At 37.7% G+C, this 17,151-nt stretch overlaps 1 protein-coding gene across 1 annotated transcript in view; it reads right to left on the bottom strand.

The window, feature by feature from the left end:
• The window catches only part of lrp2b (low density lipoprotein receptor-related protein 2b), a 68,125-nt gene that overhangs the window by 10,825 nt on the left and 40,149 nt on the right, over positions 1 to 17,151 (bottom strand). Inside the window, 14 exon segments of the mRNA XM_030163024.1 lie at positions 2,171 to 2,293; positions 2,985 to 3,122; positions 4,518 to 4,634; positions 4,738 to 4,854; positions 5,019 to 5,138; positions 5,667 to 5,795; positions 6,267 to 6,512; positions 6,685 to 6,881; positions 8,052 to 8,229; positions 8,337 to 8,560; positions 10,634 to 10,804; positions 11,029 to 11,184; positions 12,282 to 12,798; positions 15,035 to 15,330. Of these exon segments, the coding sequence (XP_030018884.1) occupies positions 2,171 to 2,293; positions 2,985 to 3,122; positions 4,518 to 4,634; positions 4,738 to 4,854; positions 5,019 to 5,138; positions 5,667 to 5,795; positions 6,267 to 6,512; positions 6,685 to 6,881; positions 8,052 to 8,229; positions 8,337 to 8,560; positions 10,634 to 10,804; positions 11,029 to 11,184; positions 12,282 to 12,798; positions 15,035 to 15,330 (2,729 nt within the window).

Here is a 17,151-nt window from a genome sequence, read left to right as displayed (position 1 = left end):
TGATTTATTGTGTAAAAGGCTCCGATGTACTGTATGTACCTATGGATCTATATGTATCTGCTCTCATTTATAATCACAACAAGGCTCTTTCAGTTTCTACAATACAGTACATCTGTGCACTGCTACTTCTCATGGTGAACTGGTTAAAACTATGAGAGCTGACATCTCACACAGTTGTCTCCTCTGGGGTCCAAATCAAAAGATTAAATATGAATATATGGGAGCGGCTGTGGCTCAGGAGGTAGAGCGGGTCGTCCAATAACCAAAGGGTTGGTGGTTCAAGTCCCTAGTCATGTGCCTGGGCAAGACACTTCACCCACCTTGCCTCCAGTGTCCCCTCACGTGTGTGTGTGTGTGTGTGTGTGTGTGTGTGAATGTTCGGTGGTGGTCGGAGGGGCCGTTTGGTGAAGGTTGGCAGCTACGCCTCCATCAGTCTGCCCCACCACCACCACCAGAGTGTGAATGTGTGAGCAAATGAATAATGGATCACTAATGTAAAAGCGCTTTGGGTGAAAAGTCCTATAGAAATCTAATCCATTATTATTACATATGCTGATTTGGAAATGGAAAACCAAAATACCACAACTATGGGACCTACAATCATGAGCCACAGAGCAGAGCAGTGGTAAAAGCTGTCAGTCACATATTTAAGCACCCTACTTCTTAAAACACCTACCAGAAGTCTCCTTTGCTCTCAGACCATTTGACAACATGTTGAAAGGCAATTATGACTTCTTTTTTTTTTTTTTTTTGCGAAGTCAGGGTAACAACATGCTGTTGTAGAGAAATACAGCACTGGAAAGCTATTGATATGGATTAAGACTTATTTGTATTTTATGTTCAGCTCAGTTAAGTTCATTTCAAATATGCAACAAAATCAAACAAAATAATCTTACCTTAGTAGCTACAAATAAAAGAGATTTTAAGAAAATACGAAAACATAACAACATATAATGACTTCATTCACATAACCGAAAAACCTTAACTACAGTACTGTGCAAACATCTTAGGCAGCCCTTAGCTTTGTTGTTTTCACAGCATTCTCATGGGCATGTGTCCCTATTTCTGACAAGAAATATGCAGGAAATATGTGCACAGTATTGAAACACAGACACAAAAAAATCTGAACTAAACAGCTTCTTAACTTTAAGTCAGTGTTTACTGTGACTTCTATTTGGATTCATAACTCTTCATCTATAACTGTCTGGATGTTTTCGGAAATATTCTAGTGTTATTTTACACACCTTCAAACTGTCCCAGAGGTTATTACCAATCAATCAATCAAATTTTACTTATATAGCAATATTATATAATCAAATCATAATAAAAGTTATCTCATGACACTTCACATATAGAGGTAGTCAAAACTAGACTCTTAGGCCAATTTACAGAAACCCAACAGAATCCTCCAAATATGGGAAACAGTGGGAGACACATGGATGCACAGCAAACTAGAAGTGTTAAAAACTAAAACAGCTGGTACTAGTATAATTACTAATAGCTAGAACAAATGTCCATAACTTTTAATAGTACTACTCCAAATACAAGTATTAACAGTGGATATACTACTACTGAAACTGTTAGTATCAATAATAGAAACCTCTACCATCTATGTAACTATATAATAAACACTATCACAACTATATGAATAAATGAATAATTATGATTGTTTTATGATCTATTGTCCTTTTCACTGTCCAGACGATGATGTACTCTGGAATATTCATGTTATTTTTCTGACATGCAAAACTACACAAATGCATTTCTCAGTCTTTATAGTAAAATACTGTATGCACCAATGGAATATACAGCAAATAGGTAAACAGTATTAAAAACAAAAATGCAGAGAAGAAAAAAACCTCATGAGAGCCTCTGGGACATTCTGCAGGTGTATAATATAAAACAAGATTATTTAAGCAAACATCCAGACAGTCGACCCAAGAGAAACAAAGATTTACTGAATCCAAATAGAGGTCACACTAAACACTGACTTTACCTGCAGATGCTGTTCAGTTCTGATGGGTTTTTGTTTGTGTGTGTTTCAATACTGTGCACATATTTGCTGTGTATGTCTTGTTAGAAACAGACACATGTCCATTTGAACACAAAAACGACAGAGTACAGAACTGTATAATGACACAGGTAGTGGTTTGGTGTGTGTTTGTCATACACAGTTCTTCTTTCTCATCGCTTCCGTCTCCACAGTCATCCTTCTGGTTGCACATCAGACCAGAGAAGATGCAGTAGCCGTTGGCACAGCGGAACTTGGACGGCATCTCGCAGGTGATGTTCACTGGTGAAAAACATACAAGCGTGAATTCAGATGAAGACTGTAGACCCACGTAGATCCTGTCACCCACAAAGAATAATTCCAATATGTTGTGAATACACTCAAACAAACATACTCACAATATAAATCAATTCCTTGAGCCTTGAAACACTCAAAGTTACATAGGTAGGATTGGATATGATTACAGTGTCAAAATTGTCAGTGCAATTGTCAGACTGAGCATGAAAAGGTGTAATTATAAAAAGGAATTAACAACTGATTTGAAATCAAAGGTCTGGAATGGCCATCAAATATGACATATTTAGAAATAAAAATGGAAAATATGCTGTCAGTTCTGGATCTTTAACCAGATCAGCGAGAAAATGACTATGTTGATATATATTTTTATGCAGCAGGAGTATATTTCTTTTAGTGCAATAACTGCCTTTTTTATCAGAGAAAATCACAAAAATGTCTATGAATCCTTATAAAACTTTAATGTGGATTATATGGAACATCCTCTAACAGCACTGAGATACGCTGTGGTCTTTTAGTAAGACCTTCAGACAGGCATAGATGTCCTCACTGGGATGAGGGTGAAAACACACTGCTGATATAGACTTCAATCTCATTTTTCTATAACCCTCTTATCCCTTGCTTTTATTGATTTACTGATCATAAAGAAAGAGCCACAAGTAGAGTATGTATTTCTCACAGCATAAAGCCAGCTGTTCATCTGAGCGGTCACCGCAGTCATCTTCACCATCACACACAAAGTTCTTGCTCACACACAGATGGTTGCTACACTCGAACAGGTGTTGAGGACACCAATGGCCTCCTGGGAAACGAGTAGCTGGAAGAGTTGGGAAAATTAGTTAGTTAGTATTTAAGTCACCTATTACTTTCTGTTGATCATCTCTGTTCACAGTCATACAGTGTAATGTACAATTATAATCGATATTCAGGCGGCTGACAGTCAGACAGAGTTTAAGCAAATTTAAAAAAATGTTTAATATACATGAACTGTGACCTAGTCTGGTTCAAAGGTCAGTATTGTGAAAATGACAAACCTCAATGTTTGTCATGACAAAATAGCAGGTGCAGTGAAGATGAGGAGTTGAATGCGGTTTCTACTTCTAAAAACATGGCAGGAAAAATAAAGAAAACTTATCATTTTCATAGTGAATGGGAGGAAGAGTTCTTTTTACTACTTTGAAAGAAAACTGTCTGTGTCTCATTTGCAGGATTACTGTAGCGATGGCAAAGCAGCACAATGTGAAGAGACACTTCAGTGTGTGTCACAAAAGCTACCATGCTAATAGGGCTCTATGCTAACCACCTACCGGGCAGTGCTCTATGGGCAGAAAAGGCCTGAGTTACGGGCAGGTTTGAGTAAACATCATACTTTTTTAAGGTTGGTGGAAAACTTCCAAAAAACAACTAAAGCCTCATTTAGAGCTACACATTTTTGATAAAGAAACTAGGACAAAGAGTCCTGTAGTCCAATGGCATATTTAAAGACATTCATTGACATTTGTTTGACCTTTTAAGGTCACTCAAGGTCAAAGGTAATGGCACCAAATGACAGCCCATATGTGATTTCCTATCTATTGCCAATAGTGATTATATCAATATATATTATAGTGCTTTGAACAAACTTGGTAGACCTTGACCCAAGGAACCTCTGCTATGAATTTCAATTGATTGTGGCTGACAGTTTTGGAGAAGTTTCTTGAAAAATTGCTTATGGATGGACAACAAACGGACAGAGAGACGGACGACAACTGATACCAATAGTCCATGAGACCTTTAGGCCGTTGGAATAAAGAAGAAGGCATTTTCAGACGAGGAGGTTTTCAAAGAAGCAATGATGATAATTGCAAAAACTATATTTAAAGACAAGAAGAATGGAGTGTGGAATGTGAGGAATCATTAACATGATCTGTGTCTTCACATAGATGAATATCATTAATCATTAATAAAATATATATAGCACTTACACTTTGCTATTTCAGATGTGTATATTAAACCGGCAGCCTTTGGTGTTACTCAGTGCCCCTGAAGTAGCACTTTAGTTTCAAAAAGGTTGGCGACCCCTGCTCTATATAATCTAGATATTCACTTTATCTACACTCTGTTATCTTTCAGGCCTTTAAACCTGAATAAGTCCCTCTCTCTTCATACACACACTCCTATAATGTGTCAGCGTTCAGGCAGTTTGCCATTAGTTTTCATGTTGTTTACTTACGACAGCTGGTCTCGTCTGACAGATCCTTACAGTCAGGCCGGCCGTCACACTGCAGGGCAGCTGGGATACAATGACCCGAGTCACACTGGAATGAACCTGGTCGACATGTCTGCAGCTCTGAAAAGGAGCCAGCACGTTATCCTGTGTGTGTTTATGAGTGTTCATTGGTTTTTGACAAAGATATTTAGAGGACGTGAGCTTGTGTGTAACTCCCACTCACCGCAGTCTCGTTCGTCTGAATTGTCGCCACAGTCATTGTCATGGTCACACACCCATTTTCCAGGGATGCACTGTGCATTGTCACATCTAAATTCACTCTCAGAACAAGGCCTTGGTTCTACAGACATCAATCACAAAAACACACTTATATAATCAGTATTAGACAGGAGTGAAGTCATCTTATTTGAACACTGATTTTAACAGGCACATATCCCTGACTTTTACAGTTTATTATGGATTTGCAAAGGTTCTGAAGTGAACTGAGACTGCAAAACAACTCACGGCAGTCTCTCTCATCTGATCCGTCACCACAGTCGTTGTTGCCATCACACTTCCAGCGGATGGGAACACAGCGGTGATTATCACAACGAAAATCTCCCAGAGGATCGCAGGTCACCTCCTCTGTTGGAGGACAAAGTCAAGCAATTATAAATGCAGTAAACACAGCCATCCACAGTAAAACAGGTCAATAAGGGCAGAATGATATGAAAGAAGATCATACTGTGGTCACATCATGTTGTATTTTGTTTGCAATATCAGTTATTTTTGCAATTTATTTTAACTATTGAATTTTGCTATGGTCTGTACAAAACAGGCTTGTTCCTTTGTTTCTGGAAAGCTGAAACATCTAATATAACATCAAAAGAAATTTTATTTGTAATTTGGATATTGCATCTGACCATTCTGAAATATTTCTATAAGTCTGATTAATAGTTCAGCCCTAATACAATAGGTGTATAACCATATTATTGATTTGTTGTTGTCCTGCTCTCTATCATCTTCAATAAATTCTTGTCATCGTACCTAAGACAAGATTTTTAGACATTCATTTTCTGAAACTATGCAAGACACGGATATGATTTGACTTGATTCATCATCTCTATTATAGTATTGTGTTTCACATTAAACACTGTCCACAGAAGCACTGACCACAGCCCTGCTCATCACTGTTGTCGATGCAGTCATTCGTGCCATCGCAGCGAGCCCACTGAGGAATGCAGCGGTAGTTTGTCTTACAGGAAAACTCAGTGTCCTCATCGCATTTGTAGTCTGGACCCACTGGACAGAGAGAGAGCGAGAGACAGAGAGAGAGGGAGAGAGATAGGAACAAGATAGAGAGATAATTGTAATATTTACTGCCTTCAATATTCTGGAGTGTTTCATTTAAATTTGCAATTTCTCTTTGCCTTTTGTTCACCATTATATTTTATTCCTACTTATGTTCGCAATAAAGTTCATCATCATCATCATTATATTGAAAAATGGGTGATGAGGGGAAGAAAATGGCAGAATAGTTTCTTGTGGTCACTCTCAAGGTGTCTCCATTTTCTCATCTTGTGGAATATTGTTGCTTCCTCATTGATCACTTATCACTTTAAAACTAAAAAATCTGCAATTGATTTAACTTTCAGGCCTGCTTCACTTTGATCAACAACACAAGTAGTAGGGAAATCATGCATATGTCCTGGAATCAGAGCATCGCATTCTAGCTGGAGACCTTTGACACATATTCTACCCTAAAGCACTTACTGCAGGTTTCATATGGCTCATCAGATCCATCGCCACAGTCGTCCTGGGCGTCACACACGTAACTCGATGGAACACAGCGTCCATTGGAACACTGGAACTGTCCTGGTCGGCAGGTCTTCTGGGAACAAGTGTCTGGGTCTTCATCACTTCCGTCTGTACAGTCATTTATTCCATCGCAGTGCCAGGCCACAGGGATGCAATGCTTGTTTTTACACTGGAACTGGTTTTCCAGGCATCTGTGGTCACCTAAAGGGAAGAGATTACAGCTTAATTACAGTAATTATAGTCATTCTTCAGCAGAAGATAATTCAGGTGAAAATTCCCTTCCAAATTCATTGAAACACTGTATGTGTATATTAATCTGAGAGGTGTTGTAATTAAATATTCTGCACTGATGCAGTTAATTTCAGTTCCTTACTGCAGAGAGCGGCGTCCTCATCTGAACTGTCAGGGCAGTCTGTGTGGCCGTCACAGATGAAGCCGGGGTAGGTGCAGTTTCCATCTTTACACTGGAATTGACCAATGGGGCAATAACGGGGAGGGCAGGTCTGAGGTTCATCTGAACCATCACCGCAATCAGACTGGCCATCACACTTCCACCATATAGGCACACATCTATATCAAGTTAGAGTAGACAAAGAATAGAATAGAATAGAATAGAATAGAATAGAATAGAATAGAATAGAATAGAATAGAATAGGCTTTATTGTCATTACGCCACTTGTGCAATGAAATTGCAGGTGGTCTCTGCCAGCAACAGTGTACTTACATCTAAATAACACCACAAAAGATACAGACATGTATTAAAAACTATAAAATAGTGTGCAATCGAAAATATGTGCAAATTAGAGATATACTATATGAAAGGATGACTGTATAAAATTTTAAAAATATAAAAGTAGTATAAAAATGTGCGAATGTAAACATACATGTACCAGAGTAAACAGTGTAAAAAATTATAATGATTTAATGTTATAAACCCAAACAGCTACTGGTGACCAAAAGCATCTACTAATGAACAAAAATGACAAAAAAAATTACAAAATAACAAATAATGTAAGAAAAATACACAAAAAAATCTGACTAGGATTAAGTTAAAAAAAGAAAGATAAATAAGCAACAAAACTAAAAAAAAAAACAGCCAAAGTGATCAATAAAATGAACAAAAATGAATAATAAATCAACAAAATAGTAAGTAACATGAACAGAATAAGCCACAAACTGAACAAAATTGAAGAAAAATTATAAAATAGGTAACGAACAAAAACAAATAAAATTCAGGGTAAAATTTACAAAAATGAACAAAATAAGGTTGTAGAACCCATGTAAAACCCATGTAGTTTGACAAATAACAGTGGTCGGAGATACTTGGTTTATGTTCAGTTATTGACATCTTTGCTGAAAAAGTCACTTTTTCTTCAGTTTTCTCTGTTTGTGATATAACAGCCCTCAACTTTACTCTGGGCTTTTATGAACATCTACATGATCAATAAACTAAATACAGGAAAATACCTGGTTTATACTGAAAACACAAAATACAGATAATAATATTATAATAAATGGTGATAAATTAATTAAGAAAGGTTAAATGTAGAGAAAAATTCTTTTGGGAAATGCCATAAAAGTAGCACTGAGTCTTTATGGGTTAAAATGATATCTGGTAATTTCCAAAGATTTATAATAGATAACTAACCTTTTGCATTCTCTAAATAGTTTATAGACAAAGATATGGCTTACTTTTAAAAAGCACTCAGACTGACTGATAAACACTGTTGTCACACTAACTTCTCATTGTCTCCACAGCGGAACTGGGTGCTGGAGCAGTCGGCGACACACTGGATTTTGAAGCCCACCGAGAGGCCAATGAAGTGATCAGGACAGGCGCAAGTGGCTTCCTGCCCACCAGGGGCGATCAGACACAGGTGACTACAAGTCAGGTGGTGGGAAGTGCAAGGGTTTTCACCTGGAGAATACATCCATTAAAAAAAAACCAACTTAAAATAACATCAGTAAATTCTGAGTATCAGTTTGTTTTAACCACAAACGGATCTCCAGGTCATGTTCACATACTTCGTGGTTGCCTGTAAGGGTGGTAGACCTGGATGTCATAGGGTCGGTGAGTGTTGTTGCCCATGACTGTGCGCTCTTCTCCGGTGTATTTATGCGCCTTTTCCACTGTGTGTGTGTTCCAGTCTGTCCAGTAGACCCAGTCCTCAAACAGGGAAACAGCAAAGACATGGGGAAGAGAACCAGCGATGGCCCGGTGTCGGTTTTGACCATCCATGTCTGCAAAGCTAAACGTTGGAACAATGATAGATTTTTCACAGTAATTCAACTGTTAGGAATTCAAAGTCTTATTAACGTACACTGTAACATCAACATTAAAGGTAGGGTAGGAGATGTTTTCCTGGAGCATTTTTTTTTTTTACTATATTGCTTAAAATCCCCTTCAACACCCCGACTGCAACCAATTAATTAAATGCTCTAACACCTAAAATAAAAAATTTTAGTCACCTGTGGAATGGACAGGACTAAAAAAACACCATCTTATCATTTTAACCGGCCCATCGAAATGATTGAATGGTGATATGTCTATCAAATTCAACTGCCATTTGTCCCTCCCCCCTCTGCGCATACCCCTCTTTGTGCACGAATCGCATGTTCTCAGAGGCTTGGAGGGGCGAACTGATGCTGCCCAGCGCTTGTGAACCCTCGGGAACAAGCATTGCGTGTTCCAGTACTCCAGAGGCGTGGCTTCAGAGGGAAGTCTGAAGAAAGAGGTTTGGACTTTTGAATTGTGTATGTTCAAAATGTAGCTTGCTCGAACCGTTTTTCCAGGATCTCCCACCCTACCTTTATGCCTGCAACAGTATGGATATTCATACAGTATTACACAACAAAAACATTTTTAACATTAAAAGGCTTAAACAGCCACAAGCAACCAACTGCACCTACAGATCTAAAATATTTAATAACTTTTTAACCACTAATCCTACCAATACATGTAAACAACTGAGATAAAGTGCAGTTTCACGATTATTTGGACATTCTGAGGCTCATGGAAACACTGTCATGTTCTGCAACACAATAAAACCCAAGTAGTTTAACAAATGACTGTGGTTGCAGACGCTTATTTTTACATTTAGTGATATATGTTGCTGAAAAACTCACCTTTCCCTCCATGTTTTTTGTTTTAATAACCTCTGAATTTACTCTGAACAAAAATTAAATATAGGAAACTACCCAATTTTCACTGAAAATACAAAATGCACAGAATAATATTATAATAAATGGTGTTCATGGTTAAATGTAGAGGAAAGCCATTACAAATTCTAGGTCTTTAAGGGTTAATGGAAGTATTATATGGGTCCTTCTATGAAACTGGTATCTAAAAACAGGACATGGGGGCTAAAAATTCAAACAAGATGTAGACTAATGTTATGAAGCAAGTTTGGAAGCACTTTGGGTCTATTTTAAAAATAAATATTTACTGAGATAAAAGAGAAACTATTTTCAGATAAAACCCATTTTTCTATCATTTTTATACAAAAATCCAAATGTAACAAGGTGAAAAGGAAACGAAAATTACTTGCTACTATTTTTTCAAATATCTTTTTATTCTCTCACAGGTACATTTTTGGAATCAAGGTAATTATGCAAGCCAGAGTGTTTCACAAAAATGACCACTGTTGCAAAATCACTTGTGATTTATATGTTTAAATGGGCAGGTTCTGCATGTATCACAAGTGGACACGATGGGTTACACACGAAACCTGGAATGAGACTGAGATTCATGACAAACTTGCATGTCTGGATTAGAAAAACCACTAGGATCATCAAATTTAACACAGTGTCTTTATTTATAGTGCTTTATAAGACCATTTCAAGCCACGTGTTCCAGATCAAATGCACTGACACCTAGGTAGCTTTTCCTGTCCCAATTTTGGTCCTGTATTTGGCCCCATTATTTTATTAAAAATTCATTAATTTTGGGATGACTCAGAGCAATTTTTTTTTTGCATTTATCTGAGGTTATCATTAGGTATGTCTAAATTTCTCTTTTATTATTGGGTTTAAAAAGCTGGCAAAGTGCCAGGTACCAAAATGAACCCAGTTTCATAGAAGCACCCATACGTGTATCTATGTGTCTCTTTTAAAAAATACTCTCAGACTGTACTTTCTTTTGAACAAGTGGGATGTACAGGTAGGTTTCTTCATCAAATTGCATTTTTTCAATATTTCTGATAAGCAAATGTGCATGTAGAACAGCCACCAATTTTTTGCTGCTATCCTAATCCACATACAGTGTTTAACACTGTGATAACAGAACCAGATGACGCATCATAGTCTGAATAAAATATACTCACTCCAGAAAGTTAAGGTGAGAATCTGCAAAGAAGATCTTGTTAGTGGTGTAGTCTACAGTTAAAGCACTGGGCCACTCCAGCTTGGTTTTGATAATTGCACTGACGTTGGTTCCATCCATGCCAACTCTGCCAATGTATGCAGTGTCAGCCCAGTCTGTCCAGTACAGCCATCTGATAAAAAGACAAACAGATAAGACAAGGAGAGGCCGGTGAAATCCAAAATATAGATTAAACAGGTATCATTAAAATTCACATTAAAATAACATGAGATTATTATTATTATTATTTAATGTTAAGTGTGACAGAAAGTTGTTCTGAGGTTAAACATGGGTTTAGTTGTGAGTCAAGGCAAAGCAGTGTGTTGTGTGTGTGTTAGACTGTTAGTGTGTTAGTACCCATATTTAGGGTTGACAGCAACACCACGAGGTCGGGTGATAACGTATGTGTTATTTCCATCTGTGAACGCTCCAGTGATCAGCTTCTTCTGGTAGCGCCCATCCAGCTCCATCACATGCACTGAGCCATAAAAACTGTCCACCCAGTATAACTTCCTGGAAGGGACAAAATGAAGTTTCCTATGATACATTATATGGACAAAAGTATTGGGACATGTTGAATTCAGGTGTTTCTTTTCTAACAGGGGTCTGGGATACAAAACAGTGATGACAAACGTCATGATTCTAATTTAGCTAGTTTTGCATTGTTAGTTTGATTTTAAATTGGTATTTTTCCTTCCAAAATGTCTCAGAGATTGCTTTTACTTAATTTTTCTTAACACTGATTTTTTAAAATTATTTTTATCCATGAGTGTGATTTTAAATGTCCTACCTCTAAATTTCTAAAATATTTTTCATGCTCTGACTGTGAATAATAATTTTCTACCACAACTAACCATCTACTTTCTTCACATCTCACTTAGTGAGAAAAATCTCAAATTAAACTTTAAGGAAATATTGATGCTTGTAAACTATATGGACAAAAATATTGGGACACATTGTGGCTACAGCTGTAAGATGTCCTCTTCATGCTGATTTGAGATATTTGGGTATATACCATTTTAGCTATTTAGAGGTACAACATTGTAATGATGGGAGATTTTTCTTTCTACGTGAGATGTGAAGAAAGTAGATGGTTAGTTGTGGTAGAAAATTATACTATATAGTCAGAGCATGATTTTTATTTTTTTTTTTTAATTTAGAGGTAGACCTCAGTCATGGACAAAAAAACAACCCAAAATCGATATTGAGAGAAAAGAAATGAAGTAAAAACCATCTCTGAGTCATTTTGGAAGCAAAGATAACAATTTAAACCAAACTAACCAATGCAATGCAATGCAATGATATTTATCACAATATAAAACTATATTATGACATTTGTCATTATTGTTTTGTATCCCAGACCCCTGTTAGAGAAGAAACACTTGAATTCAATGTGTCCCAAAACTTTTGTCTATAAAGTGTATCTGTGCAGACATGTTTAGACAATCCTAGTATATTTTCCATTCATTAATACATTTCACATATTGTCCAATGAAGCACTTTTAAAAGTCACTCTGCAATTGAGTGCATATTTAATTCAAGTGCAAAGAAGATAATTATAGAATATGCAGATGTAGATTTAATAATGAATATCTTCCCAGTTCACACACCTGCCCACCCAGTCCAGAGCCATGCCCTCTGCTCCTGCTATGTTGTTGTCCACCAGAGTCTCTCTCTCACTTCCATCAAAACGCATCCTCTCAAGCTTCCCCACTCCATCATCCAACCAATACAGCCTCTTCTCATAGTGGTCAAAATCCAATGCAATCACATTGGACAGACCCTGCAGGACTATACTCAAATGTGAGCCATCAGTGGTCAAATTGCGGATGTAGTAGCGATTAGTGTACAACAGGTATGGGGCAATGCCGCTGTTTTGGCGGCAAGTACGTCCGTCTGGTTCTCGGATGTACCCTGGGGCACATTTACAGTGGTACGAGCCAACGGTGTTCTCACAGATCTGGCTGCAGACCGCCGGTGTGCTGAGACACTCGTTGAGGTCCTCGCATGCTTTTCCATCCGGCATGAGTTTATATCCAGGGAAGCAGGAGCAGTAATAACCAGTGAGGGTGTCCGTGCAGACCTGGGCACACTTATGAACAGATGGGTTCCGGCATTCATTGACTCCTAGATGAGAAAACAGAAGGAAAGAAAGCAGAAAAAACATTGACACAAATAGTGATTATGAGTTAGCAGACCAAAAGCATCTACTGATGTCAAATGTTTAATAACTTTTTAACCACTAATCCTATCAATGCACTTAATTAAGGAAAAATGCAGTTTCACAGGTTTTCATGGTGATTAGAAATGATGTTCAGATGCTCCATAGTGGACAAGGAAACACTGTCAACCTCTAGAACAGTGATTCACCAGTAAAACCCATGGAGTTTGACAAATCAGAATTAGAATGCTTTATTAAACCCAGGGGGAAATTACTGGGTGGGACAGTTGCTCCTTTCAAGTATAATAACGTAGCAGGAAAGACATTATCAATACAACAGAAAAGAAAAAGCATATATACATATATACAGCTCTAAATACACAAACCCACACACACACACACACACATATATATATATATATATATATATATATATATATATATACATACACACACACACACACGCACACACAATATAAATGACAGTGGATGAAGATGCTGGTTTTTATGTTCAGTGAATTACATATTTTGCTGAGAAAGTCACTTTTTCTTCTGTTTTCTCTCTTCTAATATAATAATGTTCAATTTACATCTACATGAGCAGTAAATTACATGCAGAAAAATACCTGATTTTTGCTGAAAAATGCAAAAGGCAAAGGAAAATATTAGAAAAGAACTGTGATAAATTATTTAGAGAATAATTAACTTGGAAGTTACCATAAAAATAGTTCTAATTTTTTTTCAAAAGGTTAAAACATCTCAGATGAAAAAAAAAAAGAAAACAGACGAAAGGTTTATGTTACATTGTCTTCGTTTGAGCTGGTCCATTTTTGTTTTAGATTTACTTTTCTACATCGTCTGTCATCATTACCTGTGTGGGCTTTGTCTCCCTACTTGACACTGATTGGTTTGTGAGAGAACTGTGTGTCTGATCTCTGTGTGTTGTCAGTTTTGACAGATATCTTTTCCATTTGAATAGAAATGAAGATTCACTTTGTTTCCACCATATTATTATTTTGTCAAACCATATTTCTATTTACAAGTTCTACTCCCCTTTACCAAGGTTCTTTTCTCTTTCTCATTAAATTTCATCTCATTTGTTTATGACTGACAATAATCTGTCAGATAAAACTGCAATTCCTCAGAATGTCTGAACCATCTAAAAACGTGTTTCCACGCTAGAAATAAACCCAACAAGGATACATTTTAATGCAGCTAGAAACCACAAGTTAGGTGTTAAGAAAGCGCCATCAGTGTTATGAATGTGTTGTGATTAGTGTTATTCTGAATAAGTGGAAACAACATAATGACCTTTAAAGTCAGTTTACAGATGTTGAAACAGTTTTCTGACACTCCTCATCAGACCTGGAAATAAATCATCATTCCTTCTTGTCGGTGTCTTTTTTCAGGCAGATTAAATCATGGACGTCTACTGGGGGCACAAACAGCTCAATATGATCTCAAGCTGGCCGAACCACTAAAGTAATAGCATAATAACTTATAAATAATGATAACTAATTAAGATAATAACTAATTTTTTCTCTTGTTTTAGTGTAAAAAAGTAAACTTACAGTATTATTCTGTTGGGTCTCTGTAAACTTAATTTGATTCTGATTTGAATTGATAAAGCACTTTGTGACTCTGTCTGTGAAAAGTGCTCTATAAACAAAATTTACTTTACTTTACTTTACTTATTAAAATGTTACATTTCCAAACTGTTGCTTTCACAAAACACTTGAATAACCTGAACAATCATGAACAACCTGAAATGCTTTAAGAAAAATAAGTGCAATTTTAACAATATTATGCCTCAGCTTATCATTTACACATGTGCATTACAACTAACAGATCACAGTGGATCTAGAAAGGCACAAAATATTTAGTAACAGTCATCTGGGACTGAAAAATATAGCATTTAACCTAATGATCAAAACATAATATATCAAGACTCAGTGTAATCCTTGACTTTCAATGTCTTTTGTGTAATTTTTACCCTTTGGAGGGTTTGATATCCCTGGATTAAATAAAGAGTATAAATATTAATGTGTTGCAGCGTTTGCATAAAACCAGAAAAGCACAAGACGTAATAGATATCAATCCAAATACATGGAATACTGGAATAGAATCAGAATATGGCATTCTTTCATTCAGTACTTGTACTCAGCACTTATACTTAATGGTCCACTCCTCTGTGTCTCTTACCACATCCTTTTTCATCACTGTTGTCCTGGCAGTCTTTGAGTCCATTGCACACCTTGCTGTTGTCAATGCACTCGCCGGACTTGCACATGAACTGCTGAGGAGCACAAGTGGGCTGGACCGTGACACACAAGCTGTCCGCCTCATCAGACCCATCCATACAGTCGCTTTCCCCGTCGCAGGTGTAGTAGGTGGGGATGCAGGCGCCGTTGCCACAGGTGAACTGACTGCTGCTGCATGTGTCGTAGGTGCAGCCCAGCTCATCGCTGCCATCCCCACAGTCATTCACGCGGTCACAGCTGAGAAGGAACAGCGATTTATGAGCTTCTTGTCAATGCAAACTACATTAGATTCCAAACGGATAAACACATGATGTACTTGTAGTGATAAGTGATTACTAATGGCCACTAGGGAGCCCCAAATTCATGTATCAGGCCATTTCATTTGTTGATGACCTAGCAACCTCAGACTTTATTGGGGCTATTGCAGGCATCTACTATAGTACCAAAAAGTGATAACCGCATTTGTAATGAAAACCAGGCAACCTGGTGTGATCAATCAATTTTTGTGCACAAGGGGTTTCACCATGTCTAAACGACCGCATCCGCCAGGCACTGAAGAAGGTAAAAAGAAAAAACTTGAAGAAGAAAACTCTCAAGGTAATGTAAAATACATTTTACCATGAACACATACAGTAATGACAACAAATGCTTAATGGTAAATAGAGGTCGACCGATATGGTTTTTCTGAAGACCGATGCTGATTTTTACAAACTTGGTCATCTGATGGCAGATATCTACAGCTGATTTTTGAGGCCAGTATTAAAAGGGCCGATTTGTGTTTTTTAAAAGCACATTGACCCGTAAAATACAATTGACACTTCAGATAATTAGCAATATAAATGAAATTATTAATGTACAGTACAGGCCAAAAGTTGGGACCACACCCTTCTCATTCTTCGCATTTTTCTTTATTTTCATGACTATTTACATTGTAGATTCTCACTGAAGGCATCAAAACTATGAATGAACACATGTGGAATTATGTACTTAACAAAAAAGTGTGAAATAACTGAAAACCATCATCTTATATTCTAGTTTCTTCAAAGTAGCCCCCTTAGCTCTGATGACTGCCTTGCACACCCTTGGCATTCTCTTGATGAGCATCAAGAGGTAGTCACCTGAAATGGTTTTTCACTTCATACCTTGTCAGGGTTACTTAGTGGATTTCTTGCCTATTGATGGGGTTGGGACCAATCAGTTGTGTTGTGCAGAAAGTCAGTTGATGCACAGCTGACAGCCCTATTGGACAGCTGTTAGAATACATATTATGGCGAGAACCAATCAGCTAAGTAAAGAAAACGAGTGGCCATCATTACTTTAAGAAATGTAAGGTCAGTCAGTCTAGAAAATTTCAAAACTTTGAATGTGTCCCCACGTGCAGTCGCAAAAACCATCAAGCCTCCAACGAAACTGGCTCACATGAGGACCGCCCCAGGAAAGGAAGACCAAGAGTCACCTCTGATGCGAAGATAAGTTCATCCGAGTCACCAGCCTCAGAAATCGCAAAATTAACAGCAGCTAGATTAGAGACCCGATGAATACCAAACAGAGCTCTAGCCGCAGACACATCTCTACAACAACTGTTAAGAGGAGACTGCGTGAATCAGGCCTTCATGGTCAAATAGCTGCTAGGAAACCACTGCTCAGGAGAGGCAACAAACAGAAGAGATTTATTTGGGCCAAGAAACCCAAGGAATGGACATTAGACCAGTGGAAATCTGTGCTTTGGTCTGATGAGTCCAAATTTGAGATCTTTGGATCCAACCGCCGTGTCTTTGTGTGACGCAGAAAAGGTGAACGGATGGATGCTACATACCTGGTTCCCACCGTGAAGCATGGAGGGGGAGGTGTGATGGTGTGGGGGTGCTTTGCTGGTGACGCTGTTGGGGATTTATTCAAGATTGAAGGCAACCTGAATCAGCATGGCTACCACAGCATCCTGAAGTGACATGCCATTCCATCCGGTTTGCGTTTAGTTGGACCATCATTTATGTTTCAACAGGACAATGACCCCAAACACACCTCCAGGCTGTGTGAGGGATATTTGACCAAGAAGGA

This window comes from Sphaeramia orbicularis, chromosome 19 (assembly GCF_902148855.1).
Source record: "Sphaeramia orbicularis chromosome 19, fSphaOr1.1, whole genome shotgun sequence".
Taxonomy (NCBI): domain Eukaryota; kingdom Metazoa; phylum Chordata; class Actinopteri; order Kurtiformes; family Apogonidae; genus Sphaeramia; species Sphaeramia orbicularis.
The sequence above is the reverse complement of the archived record's forward strand: the minus strand, read 5'-3'. Positions and strand labels throughout refer to the sequence as shown.